Consider the following 23,861-nt stretch of genomic DNA (forward strand, 5'->3'; position numbering starts at 1 on the left):
ACAAACAGCTTCCAAAGGGCAGCGCACAGTTATTCATGAACGTCAGTCACGCGTGTTGTAATTAAACACACGAGGCAGGAGCGACAACGTAGTTGTCACATGTAATTTTTAAGGGGCAGCAACACCTGTAAGTAAACGAAGGGCGGCAATCCGCTGGCAGTTCCGCGGTGCCGGGTGTCACCACGCGCGCCCCAGGGAGCGCGCCCCGCCGCGGTGACGGCTCGCGGCTGCTTCTGTTTGGAGCCGCCCTCTGGTCTGTGGCCAGAGAGACGGTTCCGTCTTGGGCGAGAACGCCCAGCGTCACTCTTCACGGATCAGAACAATCACGTGCATGGCTTACTTTTTATTTTTTATTATAAAAAACACATACAAGAGTTTTAAGAAATGATGAGTATAAGACAAATCGGAACCACGGTGAGTTATTAAACCCATTTTCTATGTACAAATACTACAATTCCGAAAGTGGAATATCATCAAATGTGAAACACATTATAGCACTGTCCACATGTACACGGCACACACAGAGGCCTGGCCGCGCCCGCCTCCGACTCCTTCAGATAGCGACGCGACACGACCTTGCCCGTGACCTTCCGCTCCTGGGCGCTCCTGGTCCTGATGCAGTGACACGGCTCTACGGAACTGCGGGGACCGGAAGGAGACGCCCCGCGGCGGGGCTCGAAGGCTCCCCCGGGGCTTCCTGTGGCTCGTGCTGTGCCTACTGGAGAAACAGTTCTGTAGCCCCTTTCCGGCTCACACCGTGGAAGTCTTCTAGGTCTTTCTTAGCCATTCATTCTTTCCTAGTCAATCATTTCAGCGCAACGTCCAAAATTAGCTCAGGAACCAAATCAATGCTTTTATATTAAATTCATTATAAAATGCCACTCAATTTTAAAAAGCGACTAAAAGGACACTTTCTGCAGCAAAAAAGGGCTAAGTTCAAGTTTTTGTTGTTTGACCAAGACACAATAACACAACCCACATGTCATGGAATCACAACAGCCTTAAGTGAAATGTACGCGGTTTGGGGGAAGGCCCGGCCCCTGCTGGCTTCCATGTCCTCCCCACGGCGACGGGGGCATCTGGGCGCTTTCGGTCTTCTACGACTTTCTTTCTGAAACCCCAGTCCGGGTTCTAAGGGCTGACTCGTCTGTTCGTGCTGGAGACACTGAAGGCACTTCTCTAGGCGCAGGGCCCGCGGCCTAGCCCACGTCCTCGGCGCACAGGGAGCTGACCTCCTCCAGGCAGCTGAGCACGGCCGACGGCACGCTGTGGGACGTCTCCCTGCGCCAGGCTTCCAGGATGCGCGAGATCTCCGCCGGGTTGCTGGGACTCAGGTCGCACAGCGCGTACACGGCCGCCAGCTGTATGCCCCACGGTATATCTGCAAAGAATTTTCCCATCAGTCACGACCCAAGGAAATGGCTGTTGCTCGGAATTTTAATGCTGCGATCTGCTGAAGTACTATTCAAACACAGGGCGCTTTCTGCCAGCAATGAAAAACATGAAAGACAAAACCCAGTGAAAAAATTAACTGAAGACCCAGCCACACGTGGAAAGAGAATCGCAGGAGAGCCGGGGGCAGGCCGGCATGTACGGCTCTGGGAGGCTCCCCCGTGGCACCCACGCATCCACAGGGGTGGGTCCGGAGCCTTCCTGAGACGAATGACCACCACACGGCCACCACATAGCCACCGTGAGGTTTACACACGGACTCGGAAAAGGAACCGATCCTGGGGCCGAAAGCCCTTCAGGGGCAGACCACGAAGCTGAAGCTTACGGCGACGGCACAGGCCATGTATGTTAAGGTCCTTTCCCGTTTAGCCTAAGTTTATTTACAAGTTCTTTACTGAAAATTTAACTTAGCTGAATTTCAGTTAAATTATAATTGAAGAACACAATGTAAAACCCACACACACTCAAACGCCAGTGCTGGAAGGTAGGCACAAATGCAGGTTTTAAAATTACCCCTCAAACATTTAAAAAAAAAGTGGGGGTAGAGGGGGAGCGCCTGGGTAACTCAGACAATTGAGTGTCTGACTCTTGATTTCGGCTCAGGTCACGATCCCAGGGTCATGGGGTCAAGCCCCCTGTCAGCTCTGCGCTATGTGTGGAACCTCCTAGAATTTTCTCTCCCCCTCTGCCCTGCTCCACCTCATGCCCAGATGCTCTCTCAAAAATAAATAAACATTAAAAAAATAATGTAAAATAAAATAACTCCCAAGACAGGCAGTGAGAGGTGCACGGCGCACAGGAGCTCCGAGAGGGTTTCCCAGGGGAGCAAGGGACATAAGTCACCGCAGCGGCAGAGCACCTACCTTCATCCTGGGCGTGCTGGATAAACATGCCGATAACCGAACTGATATTCTTCACAGCAGATGGGAACCCTTCCTTCAAGCCCAACTGGCCTAACCGACCTAGGGGGAAAATAAACCAAACTGTAAGCAATCTTAGGTTAAATGTTAACTTTTCGTCAGAATTTAAAATTCACGTTTTCTTTCACGTAACATTATGCACATTAAGGAGAAGGATCCTCGAGCTGAAGCAGGTGTCTGTCCTCACCTGAGAGCTGGCCGGACAGTAAAGCTCCAGGATCCTAAGGCACTACTTGTCCCCGGGGGGGTGGGGGTAGTGGCGGCCAAGATGACTAACTGTCCCTTCTCGGGTCACACAGGTGACACACGACATGAGGCTTTCTCTGCCGAGGGAAGGGAGTGGGGTTTGGTGGAATGTGCGGTCTCCGGGGGCCCCATGTGAGAACGGGTCAGGAGGCCCCAGGTGGGGCCGGCGCACCGGCAGGCGGGGCTCTGGACCGACATGGTGTGGGCGGCGCAGCCCCCGGCGATGTCGCAGCCCGGGGCACACAGGCGTGGCTGGCAAGGTCCCCAGGGTCCAAACGGTTTCACAGCAAAACAACACTAACTGAGAAGTGACCAGCCTTCTTCCCAGTGCTGGAGAAGACGAAGCCTCACCACCAGGGCCGATCGGATGATGGGGCCCTGGGCACCCATCCTGGTGGCGGTCGCGAGGAGGTCACTGTTCGTCCCCACGAACTCCTAGTCTGAAGCGAGTTTCACCCAACAATGCCCCCTTCGAAGTGCTCACAGTTACTCTTACTAAGCTGAGATGCCCACGTCCACGTCCGGCAGCCCGTAAGCTGCCGTGGGTGCCGCGGGCACACGTCCCACCCGGTGTGCTGGCTGCCCCGAGGAGGCGCCCCATGGTGGCTCCTGAACCCGGGGCGGAGCGGGGACTTGGCCGTGAAACGCCCCCCTTTCACTGCTGGAATGACTTGCAACCGACAGCCATTCAGACCCAGACAGACATTTTCTCAAAAATGAATAAAGTGAGCCAGTGACAGCGAGGAAGTCCGTCACTGCTGTCAGTGACAAAACGTGAGCTCTTAAGCAAAATCGGAATTCTGGGAAAGCTCCCATCAGCCACGCTGGACCTGACAGCTTCAAAGTCGAAGACCTGTCCGACCGCGGACACCCGTGAGGATATTTATGCCCGCTTGCTGTGTACAGGTGGCAGCCGCAAGAGCTGCGCACACCCGCATAGTCCTGGGAGGCGCGCGGGGAGTCGGGGCGGGCCGGCCCTGGGGGAGTGGTGAGGGTGCACAGGGCACACCGCATCCCCGCGGGGAGTCAGCGCGGGTGCAGGGCCAGCGAGGGTTCACAGGGCATCCCCACGGGGAGTCAGCGCGGGTGTGGGGCCGGCGAGGGTGCACAGGGCACAGGGCATCCCTGCGGGGAGTCAGCGCGGGTGCGGACCCGGCGAGGGTGCACAGGGCACAGGGCATCCCCTCGGGGAGTCAGCGCGGGTGCGGGCCCAGCAAGGGTGCACAGGGCATCCCTGCGGGGAGTCAGCGTGGGTGCGGGCCCGGCGAGGGTGCACAGGGAACAAGGCATCCCCGCGGGGAGTCAGCGCGGGTGCGGGCCCGGCGAGGGGGCACAGGGAACAAGGCATCCCCTCGGGGAGTCAGCACGGGTGCGGACCCGGCGAGGGTGCACAGGGCACAGGGCATCCCCTCGGGGAGTCAGCGCAGGTGTGGGCCCGGCGAGGGTGCACAGGGCATCCCCGCAGGGAGTCAGCGCGGGTGCGGGCCTGGCGAGGGTGCACAGGGAACAAGGCATCCCCGCGGGGAGTCAGCACAGTGCAGTTCTCACGCAGTGTCGGAGGGTCCCCGCAGCGAGCTCAAAAGGCTATTAAAACACCCAGCAGCTCCGTATAAAACCAGATTTTCTTCACATGTTTCAACCGAACAGCCGAGCACACGAGCCCGGAGCACAGGAGACAGGACGCGGACATGGATGGAGAGGAGACGAGGTGCGGAGGGAGAGGAGGTGTGGACGGGGAGGAAGTATGGACGCGGGGCAAGTGCGGACAGGCAGGAGGTGTGCAGCAGGATGACATGAGTTCTGCTCAGGCTGGTTTTCTTTGGCAACGACGTCTCGCTGATGGAACACGGGTTTTTAGTGCGGATTTATGTGACTGGCTAAATGTTACCTTCAATTTGCACATACTCCCCTGGCGGTAGCACCTGGACTGACAAGCTCACTGAAACCCTCTGAAGGGGAAGGCCGACCCGCTGAGCCACGTGGTAGCCCCCGGCCACCTGGATCCTGGAGGTGAGCTCGCTTCCAAGCGGAACCCGCTCCCTCGTGTTCCTGTCCCTCCTGTCCCTCAGGAAGAGGATTCCAGACGCACCCAGATGCCCTTTTCTCCGAGTCCTTTTCCTGAGTTTCAGGACATCACCTTGTAATCCCATAGTCGTGTGTCTGTGCTTTCTCGGCACGACACACGTCCTCAGCTGCGCACGTGAACCCCAGACATCAGTGCCACCGCCATTCTGAACATGGGAGACTGAGGCACGGGACACTAAAGCAACCCCCATCACTTAGCATATGCTACAGAGCTCAGTACTGGCTCCACGCGCGCCGAACGCGGTCATAGCAGACACCTGCTAAGTTCCCACTGACGAATGGAGGCAGGAAAACTTGGAATCCAGAACGAAACTATAAAAATCAGGTAATTTCTGGGCAATCTTTCACTGAGCTTGGAAAGTAATGTATTTTAGAGATCAGGAGTTTCAATTAGTGAGCTCTCAATTATCTGCTTCCAATCAGCTCAAACTACTGTCTGCTCCCCGGCCTGTCCTCTGAGACAATCTACGCGGCTGCTCAACACATACGTGACAGCCGCGGAGGGGAAGGGCGTGTGCCACACAGACATGGGCTCGGCCAGCCTTGGGGTGTGCGTGTACTCCCAGATAACAGAATGCCTCCTTTTCTTTCGATTACAAGTGCCTAATAAAGTGGATTTTATAAGCTCTTCAAATTAATAGAGCTACCAGGGGTCAAATAAGAGGCAGCCGTGAGTCGGAGGTAGGAGGCCTGGGGGAAGGACTTTGTACATGAGGACAAGACGACAGACACACCTGCCCTACAGGTGGGAAGAGCAGTCCCCCCAGAAGGACTGGGGGTCCAGGGGGCTCGGCCACACGACGATACAAGTAGGCAATGAAGAGTTAGCCTCACTGTCACAGGCAACACTCTCCAGCACGCAGGGGGGCATGAGGGGGGCAGCTGGGGGCCGGTGGGGGCCGCCGAGGAGCCCCTAGGAGTCACTGAGGAGTGCAGGTGCGGCACGCTACGAAAGACACGGCTTGAGACAATTTCAAAGCAAAGGTGAGGAAAGGCCGGGGCGCCTGGGTGGCTTAGTCGGTTAAGCGTCCGACTTTCGCTTAGGTCATGATCTCGTGGATCGTGGGTTCGAGCCCCGCATCGGGCTCTGTGCTGACAGCCAGCTCAAAGCCTGGAGCCTGTTTCAGAGTCTGTGTCTCCCTCTCTCTCTGACCCTCCCCTGTTCACGCTGTCTATCTCTCTCTCTCCTAGAAATAAAAAAAAAAAAAAAAAAAAAAAATTAAAAAAAAAAAAAAAGGTGAAGAAAGGCCTGGGAGAGGCCGGGTGGACGCCGGCAGCAGTGGCTACCTCAGCCTGGCCTGCAGACCCCTGGTGACCCGATGTGGGAGGCGCTGCCCTCGCTTCCAGGCCGCAGGAAACCCCGCGTGGGCCCCCCAGGAGACTCGAAAGCTCGTTAGGGGCAAACGGTGCTACACAGCTTTGCCCTCAATGGAATCCAGTGGCAGACAGACTTCAGTCTCAGCTCTGCCCCTTCCCACCGACAGACCTCAGATGAGAGCGTGTGACCTTCCCTAGCCTCAGCCCTGCCCTGAAATGAGTGGACTGAAGCAGCTTCTGGCGCTTCCCCACATTCCCCTCGATCGAGAACAACCCAACACGCCACAAAATGCCCCACGACATTACCACTCAGAGACGTTAGAAGAAACCCCTTTGCATAGTCCCGTGCGACCATCTGCTAACAGCACTGTTCACACCCCCACCAGACATCACGTACCCCTGAACTGTCCGGACAGAAAGCGTCTTTTGTCTCCCATGGAATGAAAATGCATTAGGGTTTTGCAAGTTTGAAAATAAAAATAAGGACAACTCCTCTATTTGAGGAATGATGGCTGTGCCATTATGATTAAAATCACGGCTTACCAACTTATTTGCTAAATTCTAGTGCGTCAGCCTCGGAAATTGCACAAAGGTCCTCTAACGGAGGTTCTTCTTAGAAACTGTTCAAACTCCAAACGGGACAGGGGTGCAGGGGTCCACGCACAAATGGCCTGGACACAACTTCTCACAGCTCTGCTTGTTCTAACGAGCGAGCCACACCGGCCCCCACCCCCACCCCGGCCCCCCTTGCCCGGCACTATGGCTTCAGCGCCCGCCGATGGCCGCAGCTAGCCACGCCGAGCGCCCCTGGCTGGCACTGGCCCCTGTCCCCAGCCCTGTGTGTCCACACCCGCCTCGGGTAGGCACGCTTGTCCGGCCACCCTGGGTGTCAGCAGGCCCAAGGAGAATTCTCCAGGCCTGACTCTGCTCTTATTTTCACATTATCACTTCCTAGTTATCCATTCTTTGAACCACATTTATAAATTTGTAATTACCATTTTATCCTGCGCTGTTAATTACATGCTATCGATTATTCCTGGAACACGGAACTTCATCGTACATGGCTTCATTATACAAGTACACACGTTTTTTTAAGAAGCTTCTCAGGGAATCTGGACGACCGGCCAACGTGGAAGGCGTGGACCCCCGAGGGCAAGCTGCAGGGCGCAGCACGTGAGAGGCCGGGCCCGCCGCAGGTGCACGGGACCGCGCGGGAGCACCAGAGGCGCAGCCCTCCACTCCCACGCCTGCTTCCTCTTGTTACAACCAACACGTGTGCAAACAACCTCCTGCAACAACAGCGGCAAAAATCACGCCATATTTTGTAAGCGTGACTTCAAAAAGTTCGTGTTCGTTTCAAAATCCCAAAGATACTTTATCGAGGTCGATCTGTGTATTTGTAGACTGAACACCTTCTAATGTTTTGTCTTCCAGAAGGCTTTGCAAGGTAAAATAAATTAGTTCAATGTAAAATAAATTACGAACACTTTTCCCAAATGTGTAAGAGAAGCTGCTATTGACAGGAGAACGTGCAGACACACAGGCCTCCCGCCTGCCGTCCGTGGCCCTCGTGTCCTTCCTGCTTCCCGCTGAGGACGCACACTGTTCCGGGGGCCCGAGAGGGAGCGCTGTGGCACACGTGTGGCGGCAGTGCCCCCCTAGAGCGGCTCGCCCGCCCCGCGTCCGCACCTCTATTCACCTCTGCATGCGGCTCTCCCCCTCCATGGCCGCGGACACTCCCTGGGCTCGCACACTTCACTCCAAGAGTATTTTCAGTCATTTCCAGTGAAACTGGTCTTCCTGGAAAGCAGGTTGCCGTCTTGACCCATTTTACACACTTGCTTAGCACAAGGTTCTTAGGTTTGCGTGTGCAGGAGGCACAGAGCAGGAATGGCTCCCAGCTGAGACGGTAAGCAAAGCAGCCACAGGCAGATCTGTGTAGAAGACTCCCTCAGACAACCTAAATAATACTCTTGAACCTTCTCTCCTGTGGCACGGTCTAAGTGATTACTGAAGTTCTAGGTAATCAAACTCCAGAGACCCTGAAAAGTCACAGGAAACACCTTCCAGGATCTGAGGGGCTACCACACAGGCTGTCAGATGGACCCTGTCTGCTGAGCCCCCCGGGGCCATGCTACGCATGCAGACGGAGAAGTCAGGAGAGCCTTCCACAAGTTACAGGCTCATCACGGGTAACCCACAGGGCTTGGAGGGCACCGTGTCACAGATGAGGCAGAGAGGAAAAAAATGAGTAAAGCTAAGACGTTAACAATTTGTAGGTGACAGGGAGGCGCAGCACCAAAAAGCCACTGAGGTCCTCCTTACTGGAGATGGAGAAGAATCTATGCCTATTTAAAATACGGTTAGACAATGATTTTAATTTCTACGTGTCAGCTTGGAGGAAAACAAAGCTGCTCCCCAGGCCCGGAACTGCAGGACGGACCCTGCTGGGCAAACAGGAAGGACCCTCGCTGCGTGGCGGGAGACACCGAGTTTAGAAACCAGAGGAGACCAGAGCGTCGTGTACAGCGACTCCGTGTGGCAGCGTGCGCACGTGTGCTGCGAACAGCACGGACTGGGGAGCGCGCGCTCAGTCACACACAGTGTGCCGGCACGGGGACGTCACCTCTGACAGAGCAGGGGAAAACCGGAGTCCGTAAGAGAAAATATCTACTCTGATGACGGTAAGGTCACTCCTCATGGTGAAGTTTCAGTCAGCGTACATTCCTATACCTCTATTCCCTACACAGATGTGCTCAATAACAATATCAGTAAGAAGAAAGAGCTTAATAAAACAGACAACTCACCAATCAGCCTCAGAATCGATGCTATAATAATGTCAGGAGTATATGCGATGTTTGCGTGTCCTTTTCGGTATTTTATCCACTTATCCATTACAGGCCACAGCTCTTTACTACGAAACAGTAACAGCACATGTTTATGTACACGTGTAGGAAAAGAACATACACACGGCACCACTCAAATGTTAACAACCTAAAAATGGTCCATGAAAGACAATAAAGAAGAGGGACTTTAGAAAAAAATTTTATTTATTTTTAAAAGTAGGCTCCACACCCAACGTGGGGCTCGAACTCACAACCCTGAGATCATGAGGTGCACACTGTACCAACTGAGCCAGCCAGACGCCCACGAAGAGGGACTTCTGAAGATGTAAGTTTTCAGGTTAAGATGGGAAGAGACGGGAAGCTCACACACCCTCCAACGGCCCAGGACACTGCGCCCACGCTGGCTTGCACGAGGGCACCAACACCCAGGCTCGCACCCTGACTTGGTGTTCACCCTCTTCTCAAGGCTCTGAGCAGAGAGGCTGCACAACGTCTCCGGATCTCAGAACGGGGAGGCGGGGTCGGGATTTCTGCTGGCGCCTTCGGGATGTGCACGGGGCACCTTGTTCTAGGAGCCCAGCACGTCCTCACCTGAGAAACTCTCTCCTGACTGAAACCACCACCAATTCCTCTTTGCTTTCTCTCCTTCCAAAAACAGATTTCCTTCTTAACAGCATTTGCAGTATTAGAAAAGCTGCATGACGACACACAGGAGAAAAATGTCACTTACAGGTGCCCCGCATGACGTACCTGCAGATGGTATTACTCCACTAACTCTGGACCTTTCCTTCCACCTGCTTCCTTATGTGCACGTGCAGAACACCTGGTGAGGGTGAGCACAGCCCTGAGGGGTCCTGGTCTGGACTTGCTCAGGCGGAGGTCTTGGTCTACAGCACTCTGCCCTCATGCCCAGGGCGGGACCCGGCCAGAGCACTACTGACCAGGACCACGTCCGTGGTCTGTCACCCTACCCATGGGGCTCCCACCAAGAGCCAGGAGATGAGGCCCACACGAGGCATGTGTGCCTTTACAGATGGCACCAGACGGCTGTCACATCCTTACTCGTTAGCAAAGGACTGTGAGATGCCGTCATGTCAATACCTGAACATCCGTTTGCAGCTATTTATCTTAACACAGCTGTGCCTCATTACACAGGTACCACCATCCGATTCTCTCCTGTTTCCCTGGCAGACGGCTACTCTTTCCCTAGTGTTAAGAAGAAAAAAAGAGAGTATGCTTTTCCAGAGATCATAAGCAAGTATCTCTAGGATATGTACTATCAATCCTTTGTGGATCCTTTTCAATGTCATAAATTCTTTTAAACCAGCCTTTTGGGGGCGCCTGGGGGGCTCAGTCGGCTAAAGCGTCCAACTCTTGATTTTGGCTCAGGTCACGATCTCATGGTTCATGGGAACGAGGCCTGCGTTGGGCTCTGTGCTGACAGTACAGAGTCGGCTTGGGATTCTCCCTTTCCCTCTGCCCTCCCCACTGCCCCCCTCCCACCCCCGGCAAACACACTCACTCTCAAAAAAAAAATCGAAAGACCCAAAAAACCCCCAATCTTTCTAAGTCCGGGTTCTAAGAAAGTTAAGATCTAATAAGAACAATTATTTGAGTGACGATTTTCTCCTTCCTCCCATCTCCCGTTCTCCCAAAGATGGCACGTTGCTGGTGCCAGGATTCTCCAAGCCCAGAGAAAGGAGGATTCATTACACAAAACAGACGCCACAGACTTCCTCTCTCCTGAAACCCCAGGTGAGAAGAGCTGCTAACCCGAACTCTTACTCTGCCTGTTCACGTGGGTTTTCCCGAGTATGTGAATGTTGAGGTACGATCGTTCCATCACCCTGCTACTCGCTGACCTTCCCTTGGGGGGCACTGCTCTGCAGGCCAGGAGACGCGGGGGACCCCAACCTCTCCCCCAGAGACTCGATTCTCCTTGGGAGAGAAACGGTCGTAAAACAACCTACTGAGGAGTGACAGGTTCCACAAAAAAAATAAAGCAAACGGATGTGAAATACACGTCCTTCAAGGGCAGTTTCACTCTTAACCAAATCAAAATGTCATCTGCACATGATTCCGCTGCCTTCAACAGCAAAATCTGTTCGAACCAAAGTCAGCAGCTTCCCACCCAGCACCCCAATGCTACATCCACGAAGTGGCCGGGTACCTGATGATGTTGTCATGCGTCCAAATCCACCGCTGGTGGCAGCACAGCAGGTCAATGGCAAATATGTACTCCCAGGTGTTATCACTCAGGTCTTCGCCAAATTTTTCACTGGACTGAAATTCTGTTTTTGGACACAGCTGTATGGTCAAAAGCAGCTTAGAAACCATGAAACCCACATCCACAGGAGCATTCTAGCAAATGAAAAAGGAAAAAAACCCAAAATACAATTTAGAGTTTCAAACGTAACACATCGCTCATTTGTAATCTCGAGTGTAACAAGCATCACACAAATGATCATTTAATTTTAAGAGACACCTTTTGAAAGCTGAGTTTGAATAAGCAGCTATGTTTATCTTAGTCCTAATACTTGTCGTAAACTGACTGTAAGTGTGGTGGGAGGCAGGCCAGAAAACAAGGCTCCAGGCACGATGCAGAATCGGGTCAGGTAGAAAACAGATTGGCTGCAGTCCAGGCAGAAATGCAAATTTTCACGACTGCAAATCACAGAACTAAAGTTATAATAAATTTTTAACTTTAAAGAAGTTCTTTAAAGTCTAACATCTTTCTGACCCTAGGTATCAGTCTTGTTACAGAAATTCCTAAAATTTAGCTATCCGGTTCCAGACTCCTTCGTCTGGCTTCTGTCCCCCCTGCGCAAATTTGTGGCTCGTTACCCATGTCCTTGCACCTGCTGGAGGGCTGAACGCCCCGCCCCTCCTTGCTACTGAATAGTTCATTACACTACAGACCCGGCTGCTCACCCACTCACCTCCTGGCAGACATCTGGGCTATTCCAGCCTAGGTGATGCACAAGAACGCACATGTACAAGTCTTCGTATGGACATTAATCTGACTTCTCTTGGATAAATACCTAACAGTGGACCTATAATTTTTCCTTTCTCGTCCTATTTTCTATTGGGTTTTATTATTAAAAAGAAACACGAAGCCTTCAACCTTTTCTTATATTGGAAAAGACTCAATAACTTGGTTCTTTAAAAGATGAGGCAAAATTCAGGTGGAGCCTATACAGGCTTTTTATGTTTTATATCAACTTTTCCACCTTTTTTTATAAAAGTTAACTGAAAACAATGTTTCTTCAAGTGTTCGACCCCAAAACCAAATCTGAAGCTGTTTATTTTGTCACAAATCATCCTTGGCCTCCAAACCTGCTGCCTCACATGTGGCTACGGTCTCCCCACACCCCTCACCCTCCGACCACAGCTCCAGTTTCCTTCTCATTTTGACATCTTCAATGTTTTCCCTTTCCTCTTATTTCATTAACCTGACCTGGGAGCTATCTATTTTGTTACCACTTTTTAAAAGCAATGTGTTTTCCTTCTACGTGTTTTCTTTTTGTTCTCTGCTTCATTACTATTACCTTTTAAGCTATATTAGGTTTTCGGGTTTTTTTTTTTTTTTTTACGATTCCTTCTCAGATTTTTAGTTTTTTTTAATAGTTTATTTATTTTTGAGACAGAGAAAGACAGAGCATGAGCAGGGGAGGGTCAGAGAGAGACGGAGACACAGAATCTGAAACAGGCTCCAGGCTCTGAGCTGTCAGCACAGAGCCCAACGTGGGGCTCGAACCCACAAACTGTGAGATCATGACCTGAGCCAAAGTCGGACACTTAACCAACTGAGCCACCCAGGCGCCCCTCAGATTTTTAATTTTTTAAAAATAACTGTCAACCACTTTATTATTTGTTTCTTAATGAAAGTATTTAAATTATTACAGTGAGTATAATTTCCCAAACATTAGAGATCTTTGGTATGAAGGGGTTTCCTTTATGACTTTCAAAACTCTGATTTTACATTTCAGCTCCTACTTCTTCCCCAATTGTCCCCAAGTGTCCAGGATAATATTCGTCAACTTTCAAGTAGTATTTATGGACGCTCTGAATTATTTATAGAAAATTTCACTGAATTACTAACAGAGAGTTTTGAATATGGAATCTTCACTTTTAAATTTTTTTTAAATGTTTATTTCTTTTTGAGACAGACAGAGACAGTGTGAGTGGGGAAGGGGCAGAGAGGGAGACACAGAATCCAAAGCAGGCCCCAGGCTCTGAGCTGTCAGCACAGACGCTGGTGTGGGGCTCGAACTCACAAACCATGAGATCATGACCTGAGCCAAGTAGGACGCTCAACCGACTAAGCCAGGTCCCAAAGGAATCTTCACTTTTTAAAAATTCAGATTTTCATGTGGCCAAATTCATGATGGGTTTTGTACATGTGCTACAGGATTACGTACTTTTCATTCAAGTTAACTTTGTGTATTACTGAATTCCACTATGTCTATTCTCCTTTCTTTCTGATCAGTTGAACTCTGTGAGAGAAAATCTGGAAGTCTTGGACTACACTTGCATTCTGCCCCCAAGTATCACTCATTTTTGTTATACCTTTCACTTGATACTCTTATTTGATACGATACAGTGCAAACACATTCACTAAAATCATAAAGAATGTCTTTTATCATCAAATCACCATATTTGGTTTCATCCTGAACACGCCAGAGGAGGAAAACCAGGCAGAGGCATGTGGCCCTGCAGGGACCTGGGGTGGGGGTTGGGGGGGGGGAGGTGACGGTGGCCATCACGGTCAATGGCAGGAGATGGAAGGGCCCTTCTGACTCAGTGACTGATCTGAATCTGACGATGCCTCCCCAGGACTACACTCTGCTTTGTTTACACAAGTTGTTAAACAGATGATAACAGACTTGCTTTTAAATATTTCCTTAACGTTTACCCACCAATAGCCCTTTCCTTTCCTTTTCACAAGAAAATAGAAGTCTAATGAACAGTAATATCAAAAGGTACTAAATAGGAAAGCAAAAAGGCATATAAAACTCCACTGTGTGCATAAGCCTGGATAATTTTAAGAGGAAATTAATACACAATAGTTTAAAAACAAACCAAAGTCAACCCCTCACTGAACTCAACATCTCTTCTTCAAGTTTCCCACGGTCAAGTCAACATGCAGAGGCCCTCACTAGCTGGCAGCTGTGTATACAGGAGCACCAATCTAGACGCCACATCAGCACTCAGCTGCCAAATAAGCACACAGGAACAAAATACTTACATAAAAACCCCATCAACCAAAAGGGGGAAAAAAGAGTATAGATTCAGAAAAATCAAAACAAGGAGTTGAAATTTTTGAAAATTTTTACCTCACCATTTTTTCGCCTCTACCAGTACCTACTGTAGAAGGAAATGCTCTATCGGCCTCTCTGAGCCCTGCACCCACACACACGTTACACATGGACTTCATCCGTAAATCAGTGGACAAAAGAAACTTTTGTTAAATTAACACAACATGTAAGTGTACAATTCTTCCCAGAGGGGCCCATGCAGATTTTCTGAACTAAACGCATAAGCTTCGGCTAAAATGAGATTTTAGAGGCTCTAATACACAGAGGAATGTAGGTCTCTGAACTACTGATGAACTAGTACAACCCCAAATGTAGAGCCGGGTGAGAATCATGTAAGGTCTACAAGCACGGTTACAGCAAGAAATAAAAGCCAACCTCACCTTTTCCCAGTTGAGAAATGCTCTCAGACAGTTGCGAACCTCTCCTTTAGCACGCTGCCTGGCGACCAGTTGCATTGCCTTATTAATCACCGACTGGGAAATAAATATATCATGCCACATGTTTGCAATGAACAAAGTCAATTTTTCGGATTCTGGAAAATCTATGAGAAAGAAAGACAGATAATAAACCTTTACATCAGCTCAAGTGAATAAACTAGGAGCTAAGAACAGATTCCAGTAACGCTGCTTGTGCCTTGCAAGGCCTCCAAACACTGAAGGTGGGGGGGTGCGGAGAGGCCCCGGCCGTGGTTGTTTCACGATCTGCTTCCTTCTCCCCTAAGCCCTTCACTCTGGCAAACCTTCCTAATTACATCTGAAACATGACCCCTCACATACCCCGCTGAATTATGAAAAGAGCCATAAAATCCAAAACATGAAGCAAAGGTAAACCTCCCTCTCCAGACTCTGTGACCCTAGAAGCTTCCCATTTGTTAACCGGCCTCTCAGGCCAGCTTTTTATGCATCCATAAGACACAACTCACCTGTGCAACACAGAAAAGGCTTTCCATCTGCAGACGCGGCTCTACCCTGCGGAGAGCCATCCTGTTCTGTGATGCGGGTGCTGCTGCCCGCATCTGGCTGCCTAGTCCGCCTAAGCCAGCCCAGCTCACACACGGCAGAACACACTCTTTTCAAGCAGACGGTGTGATGAATGGATACATCCGTGCAGCCCCCACCACAGTCAATTTAAGAGCATTACCGTCACCCCAGACTCCCACAGTCTAACCCTTTCCAGTGCGTTCCTTAGTCCCAGATATGGACAGCCCTGGTCTGCTTAGCTGCTTCCTCTCAAGTGTTTACAAGTGGAGTCTGACAGCAGCTCAGACTTTCTGTCCGGCCCCCGACTCCACAGAATGACTCTGCGGTTCACCGCTGGTGCCACACGTCAGCCGTCCCTCGCTGCACGGCCCAGCGGCGGCCATTGGCCGGACACAGCACACCTGCTCCTCATTCACCTGCTGGCGGGCCTGTGCTTCCAGCCACGGGCCACGGCACATGAAGGTGCTGTGAATGACTGTGGGCCCGTCTAGTGAAGATACGTCTCTTCTTCTGTTAGATAAGGACCTGGGAGTGGGGTTCCTGGGCCACTTGATAAGTCAATTATTTTAATTTTACAAGAAACTGTCAGTGGTCTGCAATGTGGCTGAACCAGGAACACACACTTTTACCCTGTTGGGCAGGAAGTGCATCTCTCAGGTATTCTGTTCTATTTCATCTAACACTGGAGTGTGTTTAAAGAGCAGATTAACCCAAAGCATAAGCTCACTATACTATCTTGATCTATTCTTTATGAAATCTTGGATCCTGCCCCTGGACCTCTGCACATGCTGCTTCCTCTGCCTGGCATTCTCTCGCTTTTCTCGGATGCACTCTGTGGCATCTTGCCACTTCGAGTTCCAAAGTCACTCTGACAAGGACAGCTCCTCTGAGCCCACACTCATAAATCTTCCTTCCACAGCGCTCTTCGTTCGTTCCTTCAACAGATACTCCGTGACTGTGGACAGCACACTGCTCTGTGGTCGGGACGAGCGGGGGCAAGGCAAAGCTCCTCCCTTGCAGAGTATGCGACCCAGTGGGGGAGAAAGACCACACACCGGGAATGTGGGAGGGGGTAAGAGCCAGGAGAATGCAGGGGGGAAAGAAAGACCGCAGGAGTCCGTGCGGGAGGTAGCCACGTGAGCCCCAAGAAACCTGGAGGGGAGGCTTCCCAGGGGAGAAAGCCGAGCCCCAGGGGCCCGAGGGAAGAGCGCTGGACCCTGGCGGGGTTCAGGTTGCACGCAGACGGCCGCCGAGGCCCTGGCAAGCGGGGTCACGCTGACACGCGCACCCGCATCAGGCTGTGCTCACCGCTGGAGCCCCGAGGCCTGGCATGCACCCTGCTACCGCCGTTGAGGAGTGCGGGGCCCGCAGAGTGAATAACGTGATGAAGGGGGCGATGGACAGCAGCCTCGCTCGCAGCTCCGTGCGTGGTGGGCGAGCCCCACACGGCACTGTCGGGATTAACAACCTCCACGGTGCAGTGCTCACTTTGGCAGCACACACATTGCGCTCGGGACGACTGAGAGAAGATTAGCACGGCCCCTGCGTGAGGATCCACGCAAATTCGTGAGGCCTTCCAGATCTTTTGTATGTTGGTCAATTTGACAATAACTTATATTTTAAAAAACAGTACAGGCCATTCATAATGAAATACATGTCCACTTGACAATAAAATTCAGTTATCAAAAAAGAAAACCTTCATGACCTGGATCAGACTTTCTGACATGCCATGAAATTGCATCTGCACGTGGTTTCAGTGCTCCCAAACGTTTCCACGGATGCCGTGCAGCCACAAAGGAGGCTTCCACGCTGAACTGTGCATGGAGACGGAAGGAGTGGGGGGCAAGGGGCTGGGACAGCCCTCCTAGGAGTCCACGTGTCTCTGGTCCTCGTCCTGTGGGCTTAGGCGTGCTGCCCTTTCCAGCAGGGACACAGCAGCACAAGCTGTCGCCGACTTTAAGGCCGTCCCCTCACCCTGTGGGGCCTACCCTGACCCTGGAGTAGCCGCACTAAGAACAGACCGACACGCAGGAATGAGACACACCCTACATTCGAATGGAAACGCATGTGCTAATACGACGTCAGCCACGTAACTTCCCCCCGGAAAACCAGGCACGGCTTCATCCGGCTAAGGTTCTTCAAGGCCTCGGGGAAACGCACGAACATTTTGTGTACTTGCAAGATACACAGTGATCAGTCAGCTGCAGGCACAGACCCGAGCGTGACGAGGTGAACGTGTGAACGCCCGCGCAGCGACCCCCACGCCGACGCACCTTCCTTCAGCAGGCTGTAGCAGAACAGGCGGGCGCGCTCCAGGTCCCCCAGCTGCCGGCATATTCCCACGTACACTCTGCAGAGCGCATGGATGTAACTGCGTTCCAGAGAGATCTTCTGGATCTTCAGTTCTGAGAGAATGGAGTGAAGCAAGCACTCTGCTAGATGCTGGGTGGAAAAACAAAAAGAAAAGGCAACATTCACTGCTATTTCTCTCTCTTACTAAGGAAGGGCTAAAAGTTACGAAGCTGAGTCTCTGCAAGGAGCATACGAGCGGCCCTGTAACAGCGGGTAGAGGACAGCACTGACTGTCTGACCGTGCAGGACAACCTCCCCCATCGGCCCAGCGAGCCGCGTGCCGGGGGCTCAGGGGCCACGGCTGTGGGCTGCCTGTGGGTGCCACGGGCCATGCCTGAGTGCACCTGGGTCCCTGAAGCCGCCACCAAAGCCCACTTCCCTGGTTTTCGCTAAGCAGTTCTCCGCGTGTGTCACACGGACTCTGACCCACTCCTATGTTTCCTGAACTCCGGTGGGTTCTACGCGTTAATCCTGCTCAGATCTTAAAACCACTGGGCGACGTTTTTTCTCACTCAGGAAGGAGGGCGTTAAGTAATTTGATCCGTTTGTTCATCTGAAAATGAACTTTTCAAAGCCACGCGTACTGCTCTTTGTGCTTTCTGAAAGTATGCGATCTAGGAAAACTACCCGCTTTCCAACCCACCCTTTCCCTGGTAGGGAGTGGTGTTCCTACCACTCCCACTGCAGGGATGTGCAAGGACGAGCAATATGGGGTTCACGGGCCAGGAAGCAATCCGCTCGAGCCGTCGACATGGGCACTTCGAGGACACGACCCTGGGAAGCCATAGTAAACCACGTGTGTCAGTGGGCACGGGCTCCCCTCCTGTCCTCCCCGCCAGAAGCCGCACGTTGTCCTGCTTCACACACGGCGTACGTCACGGGAGGGACGGGGGCCCCGCGCTATCTTCCTGAAAGATGCTCACTCTCAGGTGTGCACACAGTGCTACTCACGGGACAGAAAGGCTCCGCTACACGAGAATAATTTGCTGCTTTGAGGCAAATCATTTTGAGCCTTTCAACATAGTAGAACGGACAGAAAACGTGCAACTGCAGTCCTGACGGACACTTTTTATCTCCCAAACTGTAAAGTATTTGACAAACACAAGTGCTCAAATCTCCACTGCTTTATCACATCACACGTGTGTAATGTGCTGACCAGAAACCGAGTCCAGGCCACAACGTTTACACGGGTCACTGTCCACCCCTGGGATGAAATTTCTGTTCAAAGTAACCTTGCCCCGTGCTGACAGCAGCCAGCCTGTCTCTGAGCACATGCAGCCCCTCATGCTCTCACAGAAAAGTTCCACGTACCTTTTTGGTTGTGCTAAACTCATACACGACCTCCTTCTCCTGATCTCTCATTACGGGCTTTTTGGAGATGTTTCCCACATACACGTGACTCCGAATGACAGGCAGGAGGTCAAAGGAGGACTCCGCGATCTTCTTCAGCGCGTCCGCTATGGCTTTGTCGTGGGACTCTACCGTTTCCTTCGGGTTTGGAGGCACCTGGGAGGCGGTGCTGACCGTGAGAAGAGCACCTCGCTCCTCCTCCGTCGCCGGGCCGTCAGCCTGAGGGAGGCCCCTTCGGGGGGTCCTGGGGACTCCTTCCGTGGTGCTGCTCCCAGGCTCTGGTTCTGGGGACCCACCATCCAGCCGCAATCTCTTGGCGCTCCTCAGCGTAGCTGCAGACAACGTCCTTTTCCCACCGGAGTCCTGGTGAGTCCCCGCATCTCTCGGCCTATCCTGATCAGAGTCGCCCCCAGAGCTGCCCCCCGTTTTCACAAAGGCGGTTGATGTTGATGTGATTGCTTTGAATCCCGTGATGGCGCTGACGGGCCCTGGTAAGTTCTTGCAGTCGGCAGGCGGGCCCCGAGTGAGCTGGATGTTCCCTTTGAGGATGTTAAGGGTGCGGGCCCTGGCCGACAACTCTGGGTACATGGTGTCCAGGATTCTGACCGAATTCTCCTGGGGCCCGGCCACGGCCGAGTGGGCAGGAGCGAAAGGGGGCAGGCGGCCCGGCACGGGCAGGGCATGCTTTGGCGTCGCAGCGCAGAACTGCAGAGGGGAGGACAGGATCCTCTCGCCGGCTGGTGCGGTGGATGGGGATGGAGACGTGCACGGGGGCGAGGGGCATCCAGGCTCCTCTGGCAAAGGGGACATCATGGGAGGCACTGGGATCTCACACAAGGGAGACAGGGGGCCGATCGGAGAGGCAGGGGAGGGGGGAGAGGAAGCAGCTATCAGAGGAGACACCAGCTGGGACGTCCGTGGGGGGGTAGCAACCAAAGGGGCGAGCAAGGGTGGCAGAGGGGGCCCCACCTCCTGCCGTATCTTACTCAGGGTGTCAGAAGAGTCTGTGGGGGTCGACGTGTCCGCGTTGGCTAGGATGGTCTGAGCTTGGTTTCTCTGGGTCTTTGTGTTCTCTCTCTCCCCTGGAAATGACTGGGAGCCTTCACTCGGATTAGCTTCAACTCGGCTTGATGCTGACGTCTTGGCTGGCTTGTTTGACTGATCTTTGCTGGACACCTTTGATCGATTCTTATTCTTCCCGAATGGCTCTAGTTTTGAGTTAAAATACGTGTGATCAGACGCAACCACCTGAGACTCAAAGTTCTGGTCGTAGATTTCGGAGCTGAGCCTCACACTAGGTTTGACCGGCCGATTGCGCAAACGACTCTTATCGAAGTTGGTGCTCTGACTGCTGCCGGAGATCTCCTCCTGGGCACTCGCGGGGCTGGCGCCCTGGGGCTCCGGAAATGCGGGGCTGGTGCCCTGGGGCTCCAGAAATGCGGGGCCGGGCTGCTCGGTTTCTGGGGGCTCGTCCACGGCAGTGATGGAAATGAAACCAGCTCCCGGGGCTCCTGGCTCCGGGGACACAGGGAGGTCCTCGGGCGAGTCACACAGTATAACCTGGTCCACGTTTGGCATGAGAGCTACCCCATTGATGATAGTCCAGTGGTCCCCCTTCTCAATGACCAGATTCTGATCCTTGTTGATCAGCACGTTTATGACTTTGGAGGTCACTGTGGAGATCTGGCACTGGAATGTCGTTTCTGCCTCCCCTTCGGCGCCGGCCTCTGCTGTCTGCCCTGTTCCGGAGTCGGCGTGCAGGGGTGAGGGCTCCGCCGCTTCCAACAGGCCCTCTGCCCCCCCACCAATCAGGCTGCTGAGGTGCAAGTCAGCCTCAGGGCCGCCGGGAGCGTTTCTGTCCCCCGCGGCCCCGCTGCCGGGGGAGCCGTCCGTGGCGGCCGCAGGGGGCGAACCTGAGGGGTGTGGCGCGAGGCACTGGGCTTCCTGAGGTGGGCTGTGCTCTCCGGCAGGCCCGGCGGCCCCGGCCTCGTGCATATTGAGGAGCATGAAATCCGTAGCATCTTTGCCAGGGGAGGCCTCAAGCTCCTGGCCAATCGTGTTGAGGACCTCAGACAGCGTCTCCAGGGAGCGCCGGGAGAGCCGCGGCGCGCCCCGCAGGGGCCCGACCTCCTCGTCAGACTCGACCCACCCCTCCGAGGCCTCAAGCGCCTCTTCTTCACAGAGCTGCTTCCTGTACTTTTCTCCTGAGAGCTCGCCTTGCTTCAATTCTTTGCTCATTTCCTTACTCAGGGTTCCTTTGCTAGAACACTCGGAAACAGAGTCCCCCGAGCTATAATCTCTCAGCTGACAACTCTCAAGAAACATAACGACCTCGGACGTAGAAAGGCCGTCTATCTCCGAGAGAGTACTGATGTTGAAGTCCTGCAGGGCCGACGTCAGGCACCCCACCTCCACGGAAGGCCTGCTCTCCGCCGCGCCGGCCTCCAGGGCTCCCACTCCTTCCCTGGGGGCGCCGGCGGCCCCGAGCGGGGCGTCCCCCATCAGGGCCTCGGGCTCACTCTCGCCCTCGCTGCCACTGGGCGCCTCACTCTCCTCCACCTCTGTGTCGCCCCCTGCCGCCTCCCGGATGCCCGTGTAACAGCACGGAGCCACGGCCAGGCCGCCCTGGGGGCCCCCGCGCGTCTCTCCGTCTTTCCTGAGACTCGCCGTCCCCGTGGTGCCAGGGTCTTCAGGAGAAGTAGCGCCCGGAGCCCGCGATGGCAGCTCCAGGGACCCCTTCAGGCTCTGCCGCCCGCTGGCAGGGTCCTGGGAGACGGCCGGGGCCTCCCCGCCAGATGTGACCGAGCCCCCACACGGCGCTTCTCCAGCAGGAAAGCTTCTCGCCGCAGGCGCGGGTGGAAGGCGCCCACCCACGGCCGGCCGGGACGAGCCCAGCCCCGGGGCCCGGAGGAGCAGGCCCGGCTCCTGCACCGCTTCCTGTGCTGAGGCTCCCGCCAGGACGTCCTGCTTTGGTACTGGGATGTTTTCACAGGAGAAAGACGGTTTGCTACTGGTGGAACACTGAGAACTTTCTACAGGTAAAGAACCGCTTGGACAACTGAAATCTAGTTTTCTCCTTGAGGCAGAAACTTGGGGCGAGGTCCCCCCTGGAGCAGCCACTGCCGGCATATTTCGGGCAGGGTCCTCTCTCTCTCCGCCACGTCCCGCTACAGATGCCACCATGAAGACGGGGTCGGTCCCCTGCGGTCCCCGGGGCTCCGATCTGGGGCCATGCGCTGCGCCGGCCCTGGCCTGCTTGGTGATCACCGACACCTGGTTAGGCAACAGCGCTGCGGCGGCCCCGAGCCCCACACGGTTGTTTTCTCTGGCAGCCTCAGGCTGGGACGCCGGGCCCCTGTTGTCCAAGGCCGGAGCTGCCTTTTGAGACTGGCGGTCAGGCTGCTGTTCGTGTTCTGACTGAGCTCTCAGCCTTTCCTCACTCCCTCTCCTTAACAGGTCACTGTGGTGCCAGGAGGGGCTTTTAGTGAGACCAAACCCACTCTTGGTCAAGCTGCACGGAGACTCTGCCAACGACGTGGAATCCGCCCTCGTCAGGGTGGCCTCAGTTCTTGGAGCCTGACTTTGACACTGCGCCTCTTTCATAGCTTTTATAAATACTGACTGTGGAAGCGAGCAGACTCCGGGCCCGCCTTTCACAAGGTTTGTGCACTTGACCGCACTGCTACTTAGATTATTAGAATCTGATGTTCCCAACTCAGGGCTCAAAGCACACGAGCTCTTTTCCAGACAGTTCCCTCCAGCAGGGCACTCTGCGGGCTCAGGCTGCAGGCCTAGCAGGGAGAAGGCTTCAGCTTGTAACCTGTGTTCTGAGAGCTGCAGCTCGGCAGGGGCTGTGTCAAGAATGTGTGTATCAGAGAAAGGCTGGGAGTCACTGCAGACAGACGACGCTCGCGAGGTAGAAGAGGAGGGAGGCCTGGCGTCAACACCAGGTCCCGTGGTGCCCACCGCATGACCCGCGTCGTCTGCGGGTTCAGGCGAGGCTCCTAAAATGAACCTTCGAACATCTCTGTCTTTTCCCAATACCCCACACATTCCCTGAAAGTGGTCAGAAATGGACACGTGATGTGATTCAAGAGGGATGTCGTTAGTTAGTGGCCATGCAGTAAACTGTGATGTGGGTGATCCTATCATTTCGGACAGTAGGGTTTTTCCTTCGGATTCCACGAGCTCACTGAATGGTCTGCTGCCGAGGGGGGGGTGGCGCCCATCAGCAGTGCAGAGGGCCGCTGCCCCGTCCTGGTGCCGGCTGCTGGACATCCCCACGTGCACGCTTCCGAGGGTGCCATCGAGTGTGCTCTCAGTCTGCACCGACTTGTCCACTTCCCTACCCTCTCTGTGTCTCTGTGCCTCGTCTAAAATGCCTCTCTTCCCGTCACCTGTGGGTTCAGAGGACACTGCCCAGGGTTCCTGGTGAGTGAAGGAGCGAGTCACTGAAGGCTCCCTCAGGGCTGCTGCAACTGTCCCAAACCCAAGCGCTGTCACTTCATTTACTCCCAACATAGTCAGAGCTCGGGTGGCTTCACGTGAAGTGAGCGTCTGCTCCCACGTATCCCTGTTGCCTTCACTTTTCCTGGATGAGCCAAAGTAACGTGATGCAGGCGCCTCGTCTTCCGAAACAGACGCAGCAGACTTTCCAGGCTGGGATGACTCATCATCACTGGAATCGGTAGAGTCGCCAAAGTAGGTTTCCTTAAAAAGAAAGGAGTTATTCTCATTAGTTAAACTGAGCCGAGTGAACGTAACTATCACTTAAATGCATCACAGAACACACCCTTGCTTCCTGAAGAGCACCGAAGCCCATCCGCGAGGACACACGTCACAGCAGAGCCCCGAAGCCCATTCGCAGGACACACGTCACAGCAGGGCCCCGAAGCCCATCCGCGAGGACACACGTCACAGCAGGGCCCCGAAGCCCATCCGCCAGGACACACGTCACAGCAGGGCCCCGAAGCCCATCCGCCAGGACACACGTCA

At 53.8% G+C, this 23,861-nt stretch overlaps 1 protein-coding gene and 1 non-coding gene across 3 annotated transcripts in view; one reads left to right on the forward strand and one right to left on the reverse strand.

Moving 5' to 3' along the window:
* Nucleotides 1-336: 336 nt before the first annotated feature.
* The window catches only part of ICE1 (interactor of little elongation complex ELL subunit 1), a 55,250-nt gene continuing 31,725 nt past the window's right edge, over nucleotides 337-23,861 (reverse strand). Inside the window, exons 13-19 of one of the 2 annotated variants that reach the window (XM_039217682.1) lie at nucleotides 18,828-23,576; nucleotides 17,438-17,606; nucleotides 14,565-14,725; nucleotides 11,037-11,227; nucleotides 8,828-8,934; nucleotides 2,316-2,414; nucleotides 337-1,381 (exon numbers count right to left, since the gene is read on the reverse strand). In XM_039217682.1, coding sequence (XP_039073613.1) covers nucleotides 1,200-1,381; nucleotides 2,316-2,414; nucleotides 8,828-8,934; nucleotides 11,037-11,227; nucleotides 14,565-14,725; nucleotides 17,438-17,606; nucleotides 18,828-23,576 — 5,658 coding nt within the window. In that variant the 3' untranslated portion in view covers nucleotides 337-1,199. Of the gene's footprint in view, nucleotides 1,382-2,315; nucleotides 2,415-8,827; nucleotides 8,935-9,626; nucleotides 10,073-11,036; nucleotides 11,228-14,564; nucleotides 14,726-17,437; nucleotides 17,607-18,827; nucleotides 23,577-23,861 lie in introns of those variants that run through there. The other variant, XM_039217683.1, reaches the window with a different exon arrangement.
* LOC120220561 lies at nucleotides 16,645-16,750 on the forward strand. The gene has a single exon (XR_005525621.1). It is a non-coding gene; the product is annotated as a U6 spliceosomal RNA (small nuclear RNA).

Source organism: Hyaena hyaena, unplaced genomic scaffold (genome assembly GCF_003009895.1).
Source record: "Hyaena hyaena isolate Hyena2069 unplaced genomic scaffold, ASM300989v1 scaffold_705, whole genome shotgun sequence".
NCBI lineage: Eukaryota > Metazoa > Chordata > Mammalia > Carnivora > Hyaenidae > Hyaena > Hyaena hyaena.